This window comes from Phoenix dactylifera, chromosome 1 (genome assembly GCF_009389715.1).
Source record: "Phoenix dactylifera cultivar Barhee BC4 chromosome 1, palm_55x_up_171113_PBpolish2nd_filt_p, whole genome shotgun sequence".
NCBI lineage: Eukaryota > Viridiplantae > Streptophyta > Magnoliopsida > Arecales > Arecaceae > Phoenix > Phoenix dactylifera.
The window spans coordinates 8319425-8335291 of NC_052392.1; the positions used below are offsets into that span (position 1 = coordinate 8319425).

Genomic DNA, 15867 nt, shown 5'->3' on the forward strand with positions numbered 1-15867 from the left:
ACCATTGGACAAGAACTTCAATAATTAGCATTCATTTACCTTCAATCTTATGCATGAGAGTATTATGTAAAATAAACAACTTAAGATGGAAGTTCAAGATGATTTTGAGCTGATGCATCACCATGGAATCTATAATTACTAAAAAAAAATCAAAACATCCATTTCTCCTGCTTGTTTGCTTCACTGATTCAAATCAACACCCAACAAGAGAAGTGCCTGCTCTCAGATAACAGCTATAAGTTACAGTGTCAGCTGCAGATCTTGAAGAAAGACAAGACAACGCAAATTTTGAAGGGGAAAATGTGATGTTCGTTGTGATAAATACACCTAGATTGTACAATGTGAGGGAGCCGGAACTTATAACAACTGCAGACCTACTGATAGAATACAACGCCACCATTGCTATCGGAAACCATCTCCTTTTGCTTCAACTAGTAAAGCACATCGCAGGAGTTGTAGATGAATAACTATTTGGATGGAGATTTGGATCCCCCATAAACCCCATAGCATACAAGGTAGAATCCTTTACCGAGCACTCCTTCATGCTGCAGGGGATTCAGTGGAACAAGCAGCACCAGCCACCATAATGAATATACGTAGCTACTAATCATATGGGTCTGCAGAGAAGTCAGGCTCATCTGGTTTCTGTAACTTGGGCATATCAATGCCCTTGATTTTTTGAGCTCCTTTTCTTGTGCTGGCAGCAAATTTTGAAGCCAGAATGGTCACCCCAAGATTCTGTTTAGGTTGAGAAGCATTAATGGAGCTTGAGTTGCCGTCCTCTTCCTCCTGTCCTGACTCATTAGCAGCTTGTTCATCTGACTGGGAGGAGAATGACTCCCTCATGTTCAGATCCTTTGCCATCTTTCTCCTCTTGAACCGACGCCAGGCTGCTTGAATGAAGCAAGCTGCCCATGTTCTCCAATGGTGGGAATAGAAGCGCAATGTGTGCTGTAGTTTCCTGCTATGAAGCCGCCTAAATTGGTTGGCAACAAATTTTAGGTCTTCTGCTCGCAGTGCAAAGGCCTCCACTTCGACAAGGGCTCTTACTGTCCGAGTGGAGGAAGGCAAATTGACAGTGGATTTCGGAAGCAGAGCCCAGGCAAGCAGTTCCTCACCACAGAAGTCACCAGGTCTCAAAGTTATGGAATTAAAGAAACCCGTCCGGCCCCCATTGGTGGTAGAGCTTTCTAATCTGCCACGAATGATAAAGAGCATTTCTGTCACAGGGTCACCCTCACGGACAATGTAGGTACCTTCGGTGCTCAAGCAGGATACCAGACGTTCGCATATGGCATCAAGAAGCTGATCATCCATTTGTGAGAAAAAAGGAACCTGCAATTTGGAATTTGGAAAAAAAAAAAAAGCTAGTTTTTAACAAAAATTGAGAAAAAAATATTAGAAAATCAGTCTATATAGGAGAACATATATCGCAAGTTGAATAGCATTTGGGGTTGGCAAAATGAACTATTGATATCTCACATGGTGACAAAGCTTTCTAAACCCTGTTTAGCCTATTTTTCCAAAGGTCATCTGCATCACTTGAAACCAATATATGAAATCATTACAGCCATATAAAAGTCTTGATATTTCTGTCAGTTGAAACTTTGACATTTTCTAAACCAAATCACCCCTGTGCCCAAAATAACCTTAAAATATAATCAAAAAAATAACTTATAATATCCATGACTAATAATAAACAGAGCAAACTGTTCGGCATAACTTTTATTCCTAAGATACACCTTATAATTGTAATTACCATATTGTATACTATTTCCTCCCCTTTCCTCGATCACGAGGATTCAGTTTCCATTTCATGTCTCGTTATATGATGCAATCCTAGAACCTGGCCACCACAACTCAACCACCCACTCTTCCCTGATGGCATCCTCAAAACCCACCCTCAACTTTGGGATGCCCAAAATAGACATCCCCTTACTTTCCAATAATAAAATCCCCACCAGTCATAGCTGCAGCACTACAATTCCCACCAACTTCAGGAGATGAATCAGGTGGTGACAGGGATGATATTCTCTCCATTCTTCATATTTTCTTTCACTTCTAAAATATATCTCGACGATAATCATTATAAATTTAGCTTAGTACCACTTATTAAACAACTTAAGCTTGTAGGTAATTTGTTGTGCTAATATAATAATTGCCAACTTTATGCTTTATTTGGTGTGAGACCCACTGAGATCTGTGGAAAAAGCTGAAGTTTCAACATAAAAAAATCAAAAGGAACAAAAAAAAAAAAAAATCTTCACATGTTCTGATATATAGGAGTTATTGTAGTATTATCAAGTCCATTTATTAGAAGGATCCGAAATAATTATCATGCATATAAATGGATTTCAACCTAAAATCACTAATAGATGCTTGCTTGCTCTTTAGATTTCCATTTGCACTAGTTTGGCATGCCAATCATACCTAAACATAAATTAATATAAACCCTCAAACAAATTTCAGTGAGTATGAACCTTTAAATTTTAAATTGGATTTCATCGAGCAAAATGAATGAAGTGGCCAAAATTCATGTAAAATGAATGAGCAGTAGACTAATATATTTCCCCGATAACTAGTCTTCCTTGAAAGCCGTTATTTATGAAGCATGTTTGACACATTATAGCAACATAAGCTCATCCATGATATCATACATATTACTCAATAACTAGACACGAAACTCTTCTAAAAATCTTCTATGTGACTGTTGGGTATAAATCAACACATTTTAATTGCATCACATTCCACTGGTTAAGCTAAGGCAAGGTTGTAATTGAGATGCTCAAAACATAAGAAGATCGAATTAACTAAATGATATTCTACATTAGGACATTAAAAAGGAAGTTTGAAAAAAAGAATCAAAGAAAGAACAATTATCTGGAAATGAAGTGAAGAATGACACTCCACATTGCATAATGCTTTTGTCTTCCATTTCTAGAATTAGATTAATTTGATAAGAAATAATCAATTTAATTAACTGCCTTTCCATGGATCATACAGAAAAGGAATCTGAAAGATAAGTTTGTCCTTTCCCTCCATGAATGAAGGGAAAAACTCCAACAGATACCAGTGTCTTATCTATTGAGATCTAGATAAAAGATGGGGTTAACATTGTACCCGTCGAACAAGGTCCAAGCAGAGGTGACGTTGAATATCTCGTCGAAGGTCTGCAGGTAAGGCTCGCAATATAGATTCTTCATCAACGCCTCGGGTTGCAAGCCACTTATATTGAACAAAACGCCTGACTCGTTCCCGCAGATCATGAGGAAGTTGGCGATGTCTCATCCACTCTTCAGTGTCTCTTCGCTTTAGCCTCCATTCTTCAAGCCTTACAGTTATAGATTGCAGGTATGTCTGAAATATAAATAGAATTTTATCAGATGGGAGAACAATAATAATGTTGTGCATTCTAGAATTTTATCAGGAAGTCAAATTTTCATTTTGCCAAGTTCATGGTTTTAGTTTAAATCAAATAGGGAAAGGCATGCCCAAAACAGCATAAAAGAAAGCCAATACAGAATAGAAAAATATATCAATAAGAATACAAGAATATAATCAAATACGAGGCTCAGAATTAGTTCATAAAATAAAATCAAGAGAATGCACACCTAAAAAAACATGGAATGGCACTAGTTAATTAGAAGCATAGATTCAATACAGCATGGCATATATTGTGTTGAACATTATTGGTGTGTGGCACAGCTTGCATGCTATTGCGCCGGTGTATGCGACGCACCAGTATGACACGGCATGCCATGATACATACCATGCCAGTACCAGTCCAGCATGCAAGACCTCAATCCTTGATACATACAAGGTTATGCATTGGAAACATAAGGTGATGGAAGATATGTATGTACGCATGTAATATGCCAGACATTTTTCTATTTACATTGCTAAGAACGTTATAACACAAGTAAATGAGTATTGGTACCGTAACATTAAAAAAAGTACACTAATGAACATAATAGAAATGAAACTAACTCAGAAAATAATAAACTCAGACAGAAATGCAGCATAAAGAACATTAGTGCACATACCTCCAAGAAAAAATGAGATAAAATAAATTAAAGCACAAACACAACAGTGGATAGTAGAAAGCAGTGATAATGTTCCAACAGACAAATGGCCAATGCCTCACCTAACAGATAATAGCAACCACAACCAAATCAACAAACCTTATATATTTTGGAACTTTGGATCACCTTTTATGAATTTAGTGCTCACAATTTTCATCAAGGATTTCTTAAGCCACCCATCATTTTTACCACTCAAAACAAAATCCAAAATTCATCTCTCTCATCTCTCTATCAAGCCCTTCCTGTTTTCTAATTACAGTTGCACCAAAGCTCATCCTCCTTTCATGAAAACTATGTGTGACATAAAAAATGTGAGCGCAGATAAAACTAACTAGGGCAAACTTAGACCAGCCAAGCGTCCATTTAGACAACATAAGTCTTGCCTAAGTCCAAACCCACACGATTCCACTCTGCACATCACCGTCTACATGCTAATCGCAATGCAATTATGAAGAAATAGAGAGGCAAATGCATTGAATGAAAAACCAAAAAGTGATAAATTTCGATCTAAGAATAAATTATCGATGGCAAAAGGTGCATTGCAGCAGTGGTCACATCAAGAGATTCTGGATTCGATTCTTCGATGGCATATCACCACAAAATTTGGACTTGAGTAAGGCCTCACTACATACATACATACATATGCACACATATAAAGGTCTTTGGTAGTTGATATCACCCAACTATGTCCAAAACAAAATTAAACCTGTGGTTTGACCTAGTGTATGCATGAAGGAACAAGAAAAGCAAGACAAGCTGTGGGTCGTCTTAATTACAGTACCAAAGAAAATTTGCCAATTAAAAGAGTCCAAATACAATAATGCACTTTCGTAATCTAGGTTACTAAGGAAAAAGCAAATTAAAGTACTGAGCTCATGCTAAAACAATGGGCATGGGTTACATGCTACACAAGTAGCATGGTTTGATGATGCTACCCCCATGCAAATACTGCCAACTAGACATGACGTTGCTTCAATTAAAACTTAGAAAACCAATCAACAGTTGTCAGCCTATAATTTAAGGGGCACCATGTCACTCACCAAAGTCATCTTAGTTCAAAGTGAGCATCATACATGGAGGGTAGCATCATGATGGTGCCACTTTGTAGTACCTAAACTTCATCCTAAAACAATACGGCAATGATCTCATGCTCTTTTTATAACATCTATCCAGGACTATAAAAATTCAGGAATCACTTAATTTGTAGGCTTAACTAGTTAACAAATAACTTAACATTTCTGAAAGATGTAACATAATACAATTGGATAAAGGAAAGCTTGGCAATTTGCATTATTTTGTACCTGCATGTTTCCAATTAAATGTGCAAATAAGACAAGACCAAGGATAGCAATGAGTATAGCAAACAACGTCTCCCCAATGAAGGTGCTTGTAGTCAAAGTCTGACCATATGAGCTGACAATAAAAAGAGAGATACATTAAAAATCTGAAATCAATGTATATCAAGAAGAATTCCTAAACAGCTGTTATAGACACTGTCAAATTAAATCAACCTTTTCTTTGTTAAGTCATGCCACAAAAGCCATTTTCACAAAAGATGTTCCACCTAGGCAACTAAAAGGGAAACTAGTGAGTGGCGCAAAGGGCACATTTTTCTACTCGAAATGGACTGGACTACCAATGGCCAACGAAAAATGCTATACTTCAATTATACCCTCGTGAGATATATCTCCTGCTAGCTCAAAGGGTTAGGATCCTAAGGCACTCATTCGGTAACTGCAATCAGCTTGCTTCCCCTTAGTTTTTCTGAGCTAAATGAATAAAGAGAGAAAATGATTTCCAGAAACCGGTCCTGATAATATTTTATATTATTTCAAGAAAATATGTAGTAAACAAATGCAAGATTTGACTAAATTGGATAACAAACAAGAAGATATAGGGCTCCAAATCAACAGTAACATTGCTAATATACTCCTTTTTTTGGAAGGGGGGGGACATGCCTACTTTAGACTGTTTCTGGAAAAAACAAAAAATACACCATAATAGTTCCATGTTGGCTTTCATATGAGAAATATGGGAACCAAACAAATTCATACCTCAAATTTTGCAAACCCCACCAGAGACAATAGAAATATTTCCTGATGAACCCCGAGGAGACAGCATCATTGGTTAATGCAGGTGAAAAAATGCCAAAGTTGAAAGAAATATCAGAGTTAGCATCACAGTTTGTAAAAACAGTTGTGTTAGTTGCCCAGACTTGTCGATTGCTTTTTCTTGAAGAATCACAATCTAGAAACTTAGGATCACATAATGGTGTATCCATAGTGCCATTCTCCTTTTTGCATTCTGATTTCCAACATGTTGTCAGTCGTTCAACTGATAGCAAGTACCATGATGCTCCTAAAACCTGATCAGATAGAACTTAATTCAGAAAAGGATTAATTTAGAGTGTAAAATAAACATATTCAATATAATCTGTGAGTAGTACATCCTATTGTAAATTCCAACAAAATCATATAGAGTAATTTATGCAAGTTAAGTAAGGGAAAGTTACAGACGTGGCTAGCTATCATGTAAAGCAGTAGATTGTAAGCAGCTCCCGCCCAAGCAGTCTTTGTAACAACTCCAGTTGCCTTAATAATTTGGTAGCTTAGAGGAAATATGAGATATAATCTTGGAACATATTGAATCAGAACAATCAGAGCAAGAGCATTATTATTATGATCAGCCCTTGAATTCCTAATTGCTGGTATCACTAGCCAAATAACAATCTGCAAAAAGGAAAATGAAAAGTAGTGTCAAGGCAACTGTTAGATATCAAAACAGAAAAGACAACCTGATGACAACACCTACTTGTGTTTACAACTTTTGGAGCTCAAGAATATTCATAAAAGTAGAAATTCTCTTCCAGATAATTTTTTATGTTCCACCAAGGGTAAGTTTGAGGTTGACCAACAAATAATGTGTTGATACTCATGCAGTTATCCCGTTATATTACACCCCTACAGAAACTGTTATAACTTGTAGTGGATACAAAGGCCCTTATTTACCCAAATCTCTCTAGATCATGAGTATTTGGGATTAAAATAATGATAGTTACAGGGTCTGTTCTTTGCCATTATAATGAGAAATAACTTACAGTTAAAACTATGTTTTCTTCCCTATGTCTATTTTCAATTCCTTTGTTCATAAAAGTAGTTGTTCAGATGCGCAAGATCGCCATGCAGAAATAGAAAATTGACCTATCAGAAATTCATCCTGTAGCTATGGCCCATATCTCCTGCAAATTGTAAATGACTAGCCAATACATCCACTAGAACAGCAGTTTTTGTTAGCTATCAATACATGAAAATGTGTGCTATCAGCATTTAGTGGCCCTTCCAACTTTTCAACATAGTTCAGCAAAAGCAAGCCTAGAATTATGTGCAATAGCACACACAAAAAGTTCATATATCTCGCAGAGGTTTGGAGCAGTGGTAGTCAAAGGTTACACATTTCTGTGATATTAGATATCAATACATGAAAATGTGTGCTGTCAGCATTTAGTGGCTCTTCCACATTTTTGAGTTCGGAGGGCTAAATCAAAAATGTTGAATTGTCACTCTGGGGGATGGCGGAAGCGCTACAGACAGCTCCTTTTTTTTTATAGGTCGGATTGCTGCATACTTAGAACTCTCTTCCCATACTGCTTGTACGGAGTCTTTCTCGACCATATTTTTCAACATAGTTCAGCAAAAGGAGAACTAGAGTTATGTGCAATTGCACACACAAGAAGTTCATATATCTTGCAGAGGTTTGGAGCAGTGGCAGTCAAAGACTACACATTTCTGTGATATCTTTAAGCAGCTGCCCAACAGTACCAACTTCATAATACACTTGTTTACTCTTTTCATCTTTTTGATAGATGTCTAAGAATCAGCTTCAGTTTAGAAGGAAAAGTATTTGAAGAATCCAGATGAGGAACTGCCAAAAAAAGCAAAATAAAGAAACAGAATGCAAAAGCTTGTAAATTTAGTTTTTAATCAGTGACATGACACATTATATATGACTTGAAGGCTTGCGAAGAACTCATAATATAAGCTTTAGAGATGCATGTAGTTTCCTCTTCATCCTTATTCTTCTTATTCACTCGATAAGAATAGCTGCAAGGTTTTAAATACTGGTACCAAGCCCAATCCCATGTTTCAATTGGAATGGTATGGTATAGGTATTAACATTACATACTGAAATTGTCATATTCCAAAAACTTAAAAAACTATGGATATAGATGCTGACAGATACCGCCACCACGCATCATTACTAACCGGTTCAGACTAGTACAGCTGGTATGCACCGATACAACTATTTTGGCATCCCAACACCCGTATTAGTGCCCATTTCATGTCAGAATGGTACAGTACCAGTCGTATCATTCTGCTTCAGCAATTTTTTTATATGTAAGTTATGGTACCATCATAGTCTACAAGTAATAGGAAACAACTAATCAGTCAATGATTACTAAAATGCTACAATTGGAAAAAGCATGAACCCCAACAGGAAAACTTTGATTTTGCTTCATCAGAAAAATGTGTTATAACTAAATGGATTCATCATAAAAATGTTTCAATAAGGAAGATTGCTTTCTTAATTCTGGTTTTAATAGAGGTTAAAGTTTTGGTCTTTTAGAGTCAACAGGGTCCTTTGGTGCTTTTGGAATTTTTTATACGAAAAGGGTTCAATGAAGCTCCAAAACAGAGAAGACCTCATCTCAAGAAGTTCACTCCAATATCTTAAACACTCCCTTTTTCCCCTTACAATGATTTGCTCAATCTTGACTCAAATCAGAAGGTAATTCTTTTCTTAAAAAGCTGTGGGAATGTCCGTTTATGGTTATTATGTAGTGGCAGGATGAATTGCTAAGGAGAAATTGAGCAAACAAGCAAGCATTTCTACGTATATGTGGGATATTTAAGACTATGAATACTGAACTTAACAGTGAAGATTTAGATCTTTTTTAAGAATCTTATAAACTTCATTAAACTTGATTAAATTATAGCTACTTCTCTACTTTTATTTTATTAAAAGGAAGGCATATCCATATCAATGTACTTCCTGCATTTCACATATAGCTTATCTGAGCGATAACATTTATGACAATGAAATTTTAGAGATAAACCACATCAACAATTCAATAGTCTTTCTAAAGATCAACTTTGAAAGAGAAGAAAATACCTGTGGTAGAGGCAATGCAGCTGCCAGATCAACAAAAAAATCGGATCTCAAATATCTCCTGGCAATCTTTTTAGGATCCTTGACAAGCTCTCCCCGCCCAAACACCCTGGAGCTCGGTGCTACGTAAGCGGTCCGAAACTTTATAGCCATGTGCAGTACATAGAATAAATCAGCAAGTGTCCGGAAAAAGGTAACAATGATGCTCAGATGATGGTCCATCCTAATACATGAAGTTTTATTGCCCTTACTGATGGAAGGCAAATAGAAATATAGAGGATCTATAAAAAGAGCGACCAAGCATGAGACGAGGAAAACCCAGTTCCATTTTAACACAAGGTCACTTCCTGGATCAAGGATCCGCTTCCTCCATGGCTCATGATCCTCGGCAAAAACCTTGGACTTTCCAGAACTCCCACTACTAATTTTGCTCGTTACAAGTCCTCCAGGTTTTGCTATCCGATAGGTGGGTTTGGCTGGGTTTTGCATCTCATCACGATTGAACCTGCATAACAACGAGGCACATCAACACCATGAGAAAACTTTTAAACAGGTAATGCTTCTGGCTCTTGCTTGATCCTGGAACCTCATCGGACAATTCAACAATCATGTTAAATGGACTTGTTAAGAGGGAGGGAGGGGGGGAGTTCTTAAATTCTGGCAATGAGTTAGATACAACAACGGTGTATTTTGCTTCATTCTGTATTTGCATCAGGAAAAACATCAGATGTCTGATATGATCCCATAAAATTATTAGCAGTTCAACAAAGGTTCTTCTTCAAATTTTCAGTTCATCCTGTAAAACAAAGTCAAGAAATTCTAGCAAAACCTATAGCACTAAGAGAATCAAGACAGGTTTTGTTGGGGTTGGGTTTAAATCCCAATGTCACAGCCACATCAAATATCTGCTTTCTAACCGTGCCTTCTCCAAAAAAGGAAAGCAACAAGGGTCTGCCTACTGCTATCGTGCGAATCTTCCTCAGTTCGTAGAAGTATAAATCCAAGAGAAGTAAACTGCGGGTTTTGTTCATTTCTAGATGCGAAAAGAATGAAATCACTGATGGATTCTATCGGGCTTCAATTCCTAAGCTAAGAACCACATCAAGATTGGATTTTTCTTTTTTTTAAAAAAAAATAAGTCTTGCTCAAAAAGAACAATAATAAAGATGGTTCGCGCACTCACCTTACGGTTCTCTCCTTCTTGAGCTCCGTCTCATCGTCAACTCTCTTCGATCCAAACATCGCTTCGAATCCGATCGAACTCGCAGAGGATCTACAGACGACCTCGTCATCGAGCGAACTCTTGAAGAACCCCTGCAACCCTAGCCATTTACTCCAACAAGGGGCACTAGAATGCCGACTGGAAAAGGGAGCAAAGATGACTCCTTTTGCTACAGTGGACCTCCCGACTCCCGCACCGCCAAGTACGGATCCTTTTCTCAGCTGGGAGTGGGTCCAAAGAGGAAAGAAAATCTCTGGAGGCCAGTATCGTCGCAGAAGCCGAGCGAACGAGACCGGGATAACCTTTTTAATTTTTTGTTTTCTTATATCTATGCAGGCGGTTGATAAACTTTTGTGTTTTCATCAGACCTCAACCTCAGAAGAGGGAGGGTCACGGAGGAACAGAGAAGCAACAAGAAACTTTTGATTTTTCTGTACGAACACACGAAAAAGAACTCGAACATAGACCCAAGTGAAGGAACCGGGAGCCAGGCTTGCACGACCTTCAATCTAGACCTTGTTTACCGGGGTCTTTTTTTTTTTTTTTGATGAGTCTGCCGGTGGCGCAGAATTGAAAGTAGCTTGAAAAGATATTACCTATGCCAAAATTGCGCTGAAGCAGATTATAATCATCTTTGAAAAAAATTCTGAGTGATCGACTAGATTCAGCAGAATGTTGATAGACAGATGGAATGACTGGCACCCACTACTGCATGATATATGTGAGCTCATAATGGAGCTTGTGGCATTTCGGGCCACTTATATGTTTTGGAAAAAGAACAATGCAACGAACTGAATCACCACCTTCGCAGTACATCATTCAGAAAAATTTTTATCAAAGAGTTTTAAGTCCATCTATTTCCTTCTCCGCCCTCTATTTTACTATGGCTCTTATGGGCGCACTTATGTGCGTATAGCATGAGCTACCCTGTATTGAAAAAAAAAACAACAACAGACAAACTGTATATATTTAGTATGCATATATCTAATAAATTTAGAAGATAAAATATTCTAAAATAGCAGCGGGACGGAGAACTCTATCCGCAAAATTTCATCGGAACGCTGAATCCAATCCGTATGTATGCCTGGCATTCTAGAAGTCTCTGGGCTTCCCACTTTAGTAGAAATATTTTAGTATTGAAACTGAGCATAAAAGTAGTGTCCCCCCAAGCTGCTTAATCTTTTCCTATTAGAACTTATCCTAACATAAAAGTTGTTTTCTATTTCCAGACAGAGGCACGTTTATTAATCCATTTATTGTTTACACAATGTCTCACTTTCAAATCCCTGCTTGTGCTAGGATAAATGCTTAGATTGTTTATGTTGATAGAGGAAGTCTAGAGTCAATGGATAGATTAATTTATTCATAAAGAGAAACGAGTTGTTTCATTTAATTTTGCAATACCTGTTTTACTTTGAAGATCAATAAAATTTGATATTATTTTATCGGCTGAAAATAAAAGGAATAAAGTTGGAGAATATTATTTCATCTAATTCCATCTTATTCTGCAGCCAAACTCGATCCGTATCATACTTCAAAATTATGGAATGTACTGTGGTCCAAATCTAATCAGCCAATCATAAGTGATGTATAATATTAAGAGATAAATAAATAAATATATATATATATATTAATTGAATATTTTTTTAAAAAAATAACCAAAAGGTTGTTTTCGACCTCACTTAAGGCTTAGAAATTTAATACGGGTTGGTTGGACAATAATTCGGTATCTGTCAAAAAAAAAAAAAGGCCTGGCATATCAGATAGTGAACTCTCCTTTCTGATTCGTTATTTAGAGTTTAGTTTTCTTATCATTCTCCATAACGTTTTTAGTCTTTCTCACGGACATAACTCCGGTGATTTTTATTCTATTCTTCGTCGTTCCTTGGGGGTGCAAATCGATATCTTTCAAATTTTAGTATCGGACAATGGCAATAACAAAATCTATATTGGTTTAGTTTGTAGGAAAAAAAATTATTAAAATATTTTTTAAAAAAAATTGATTTATAAAAATATATCATTTAAAAAAATAATTTTAGTATATTTGGTTGACAATAAAAAATTTTTTTTTTTAGAATGAATTATTTTTGGTTGAGCATCTTTTTTTTGAAAAAATACTTTTAATAAAGAAAAAAAATTTAATCCATCGATTTTAATGGCTTAAAAATAGTTCACAAGAAAAAAATTAATTTTTAATTGATGGAGAAATAGCTTTCTATATTTTATATAATTTTTTATAAAATATAAAAACTTATTTTTTTTATAAAAATACTATTGTTTATTTTTTGAAAATATTTAAAAGAAAAAAAATTTCTGCAAATGTGTTTTTGTTTTGTATAATTGCGGCTCACATTTTGCGAGTGTGGATACGGCCAATAAAATTAAAAATAATAAAAATAAAAATTTGGCACTCCTTGGGAAAAGAAAAAAAAAAGAAAATTCCCAAACGAAATTGTTGGTCGTCGTCCATTCAGTCTACCTTTTGATGCCGTGGGCCCGTTAGATTCTTTCATTTTATAATGCGAAGGGACCGCCGAGGCGCGTCGTGCTCTCCACGGTAGTCATCGCCGGTTCTTTTGGACGTCGATGTCCACCCCACCTTTGGGGGTCGCCTTGACTCTGGAGACCGGACCCACCAAAGAGGACTTACAGCTCCGCTTAATGGTCCGGCATAAGAGTGGCAGCGACCGCGCCACGTGTATTATAAGGGTTCACACTGCCGTCCCTGCACTGAGGGATAGCTGGGTCTCTGTATTACACAAAAGTCTTATAGATCGGATCAGGATAGATTGGATATAAATTGAATAAATACAAATCGGATCTAAAATTCATCAATCAAAATCAAAGTTTTAAATATGGATCCAAATTTTTTATTTTGACCCGCATAACCTATTTTTTAAACAGAATAAATAAATTTTTAATAAATTAAATAAATTTAAATATATTGAACATATTAAATAGGTTGAATTCAACATGCTAGAAAGAGATTAAGTATGTTAAATAGGTTTATTGAATCATAACCTGATCTAATTATTAAATGGATTAAAACGGATTAAGCAGGTCAAAGGTTTAAATCCGAACCCAACCTATTTAATAAATAGGTTAGATGGGTTGTCCATTTATGATCCAAATTCATTTATATCAAACCAAAATTTACTTAAAACAGAGCGTTCGCAAATTAGAATGACGGGCCGGATCATAAATTGCCACTCTTACCTATAGATGGATGCATGATGCATCCGAAGAACCGAACCATCAAGTTCAAAGGGGTGAGAAACAAGTCCAAGATCGAATAGCTTAGCACAAATCCAAGAGCACGATGAATGCTGATGTTTTTTAAGGTTTGAACGGCTGACCGGGCATGGTTGTCCCTTGCCATCTTCTTATTAAATAAACAGATGATTTACCAGATGCTTCACTCGCCAAAGTTCGAAGAGAGAAGGAAAACAGTACGAAGATGAAGAAGGAATTGGAACAACATAACCAGGATGCTAGAAGCACAGTAATATTGTCGGCGATGCTAAATCGGCCAGGATGGCCGATGAGGTACATTTATTTATATATTTTCTTACACTTTTCCTTACATGTGGGCCGGACTTTTCTTTAATGGGTGAATCCAACATGTGAAATTTTTAATAATGGGGTTAAAAGGTACAGAAACAGATTTGAACTCAGAACCTCTGTTTTGATACCATGTTGAAATCACCACTTGGCTCAAAAATTTAAATTGATAGAATGACATGGATTTATTTATATATTTTATATTTTCTTATGGGAAGAGCATCCATTCAGGTGAAACCAAGACTTCGTATACCAGATAATGTTAGAGAGGGATGCACTTCGAGTACAAAATGGGTGCATGGAGCGTGCAATGCGTTTTCTAAATGACTTGAAACACATGAAGATACTAGCATCAAAAAGCTCTGCCTTCTATCAGCGATACCACGAGAGCAACTCCTGCAGTAGAAAAGACTTCAACAAGTAGCAAATCAACTTTGATGAACAGTTCCGTAAACCAGATTTCTGGAGAGGGGAGAAGAAAAGAAGCTCTAAAAGAAAATCACCTTTTTAGGCTCAAAATCTAAGATTAAATTACTTTGGAAATTAGCTGTGGTGAACAGACATGGAAAGCAGCTTCCATGCTCTGCCTCAACAAATCATCTGCAATAGTCAGCAGGTTTCATTGAAAATACGAAGCTTTCAGACCCACAAGCAAATCTGTTTTTTTTTTTCAGATGCTGAGGTTGATGTTGCCTGTACTCGTTAGCGGGCAGGCCGGAGGTAAGTTTCTTGGCCGAGGGTTTTCATTGGACTTTATTCAAAGGGAGTTGAAGAGGAGGTGGAACTTGGAAGGTAACTTCCATGTGTGGGTGCTATCAGAGGGGGGGTTTTGGTATTTTAGTTTTCCAACGGAGGAAGCTAAAAATCGGATGCTTGAAAGGGGTCCGTGGTCGTTGGCGGGCCAACTGTTGGGATTAGAAAGCTGGAGACCAAATTTCCAACCTCGTCTGGATACCTTTTGGTACGCTAAAGTATGGGTACGGCAGCCGGATCTTCTGTTGGAGTTGTGGAAAAGGATAGTATCTTGAACTTGAAGATAGCTTCAATGGCTAGCCAACCCCTATTCCTCGATGAATGGACGGTATCTTCATTCAAGATACAATAATATGGCTTAGCCCGATCCTCTTATAATAAGCACGACCCAATCGACCCATTTAGATATTCAGAAAATAAAAAAATAGAACAAGAAGTTGAAGCATAGAAAAACTCTCGGTCCGCAGAAGAAACTTTCAAAAGACAGAGTAGGTGAGAAAAAAGTGAGATTGGATTGTTTTTGAATTAATTCTAGAAAAGTTCATTTATAGACTTCATCTGGAACACCGAAAAGACGCAATGTTTTTAAAATACGTTTCAGAAATACCATATTTTTTTTGGAAACCAACGACCTCTCGAAAAGTTATAGCTGTTCCAAAAAGAGATATCTCAATATATATATATATATATATATATATATATATATATATATATATTAAAAATATTTAACACAACTAAAATTCAAGGGATAAAAAAATTAAATTTTTTTTTAATTAAAACTCCAACAAACGAGAGATCAAATCAAAAGGACTCCATACACTTGGGCAGGATTTTCGTTATTAAATTTTTTTTAATTAAAACTCCAACAAACCAGAGATCAAATCAAAAGGACTCCTTGCACTTGGGCAGGATTCTCGTTCTGCTCCTTTACTTAGCAAAGAAGTCAGAGCATCTTAGTAGTCACAAGCGATAGATTTTACTTTTACTTTTACATCCAAAGGAGGGACTTTGGGGGGAACTACTTTTAAGGAGAAAATAAAGCGATCGCCTCCGAAGGATCAGGTGGCTAGGTCGCTTGAATCT

The 15867-nt window shown here is 36.6% G+C and overlaps 1 protein-coding gene across 1 annotated transcript; it reads right to left on the reverse strand.

Moving 5' to 3' along the window:
• Positions 1 to 98: 98 nt before the first annotated feature.
• LOC103699361 (probable cyclic nucleotide-gated ion channel 14) lies at positions 99 to 10893 on the reverse strand. Its single transcript, XM_039125535.1, has 7 exons — positions 10432 to 10893; positions 9252 to 9753; positions 6599 to 6811; positions 6137 to 6447; positions 5384 to 5495; positions 3121 to 3357; positions 99 to 1335 (listed from the first exon to the last, which is right to left on the reverse strand). The coding sequence occupies exons 1-7, from the start codon at positions 10488 to 10490 to the stop codon at positions 604 to 606; spliced, it is 2166 nt and encodes a 721-aa protein (XP_038981463.1). The 5' UTR covers positions 10491 to 10893; the 3' UTR covers positions 99 to 603.
• Between the last annotated feature and the right edge of the window lie 4974 nt (positions 10894 to 15867).

Excerpts from the sequence above, each read along its gene's own strand:
- LOC103699361 (XM_039125535.1), bottom strand. The coding sequence starts at position 10,490 with ATGTTTGGATCGAAGAGAGTTGACGATGAGACGGAGCTCAAGAAGGAG. Across the intron at positions 6,812-9,251 it reads CTGCATTGCCTCTACCACAG|ATTGTTATTTGGCTAGTGAT; the intron begins GTATTTTCTTCT and ends TCCTTTTTGCAG. Across the intron at positions 5,496-6,136 it reads TGGGGTTTGCAAAATTTGAG|CTCATATGGTCAGACTTTGA; the intron begins GTATGAATTTGT and ends TTTTATTGTCAG.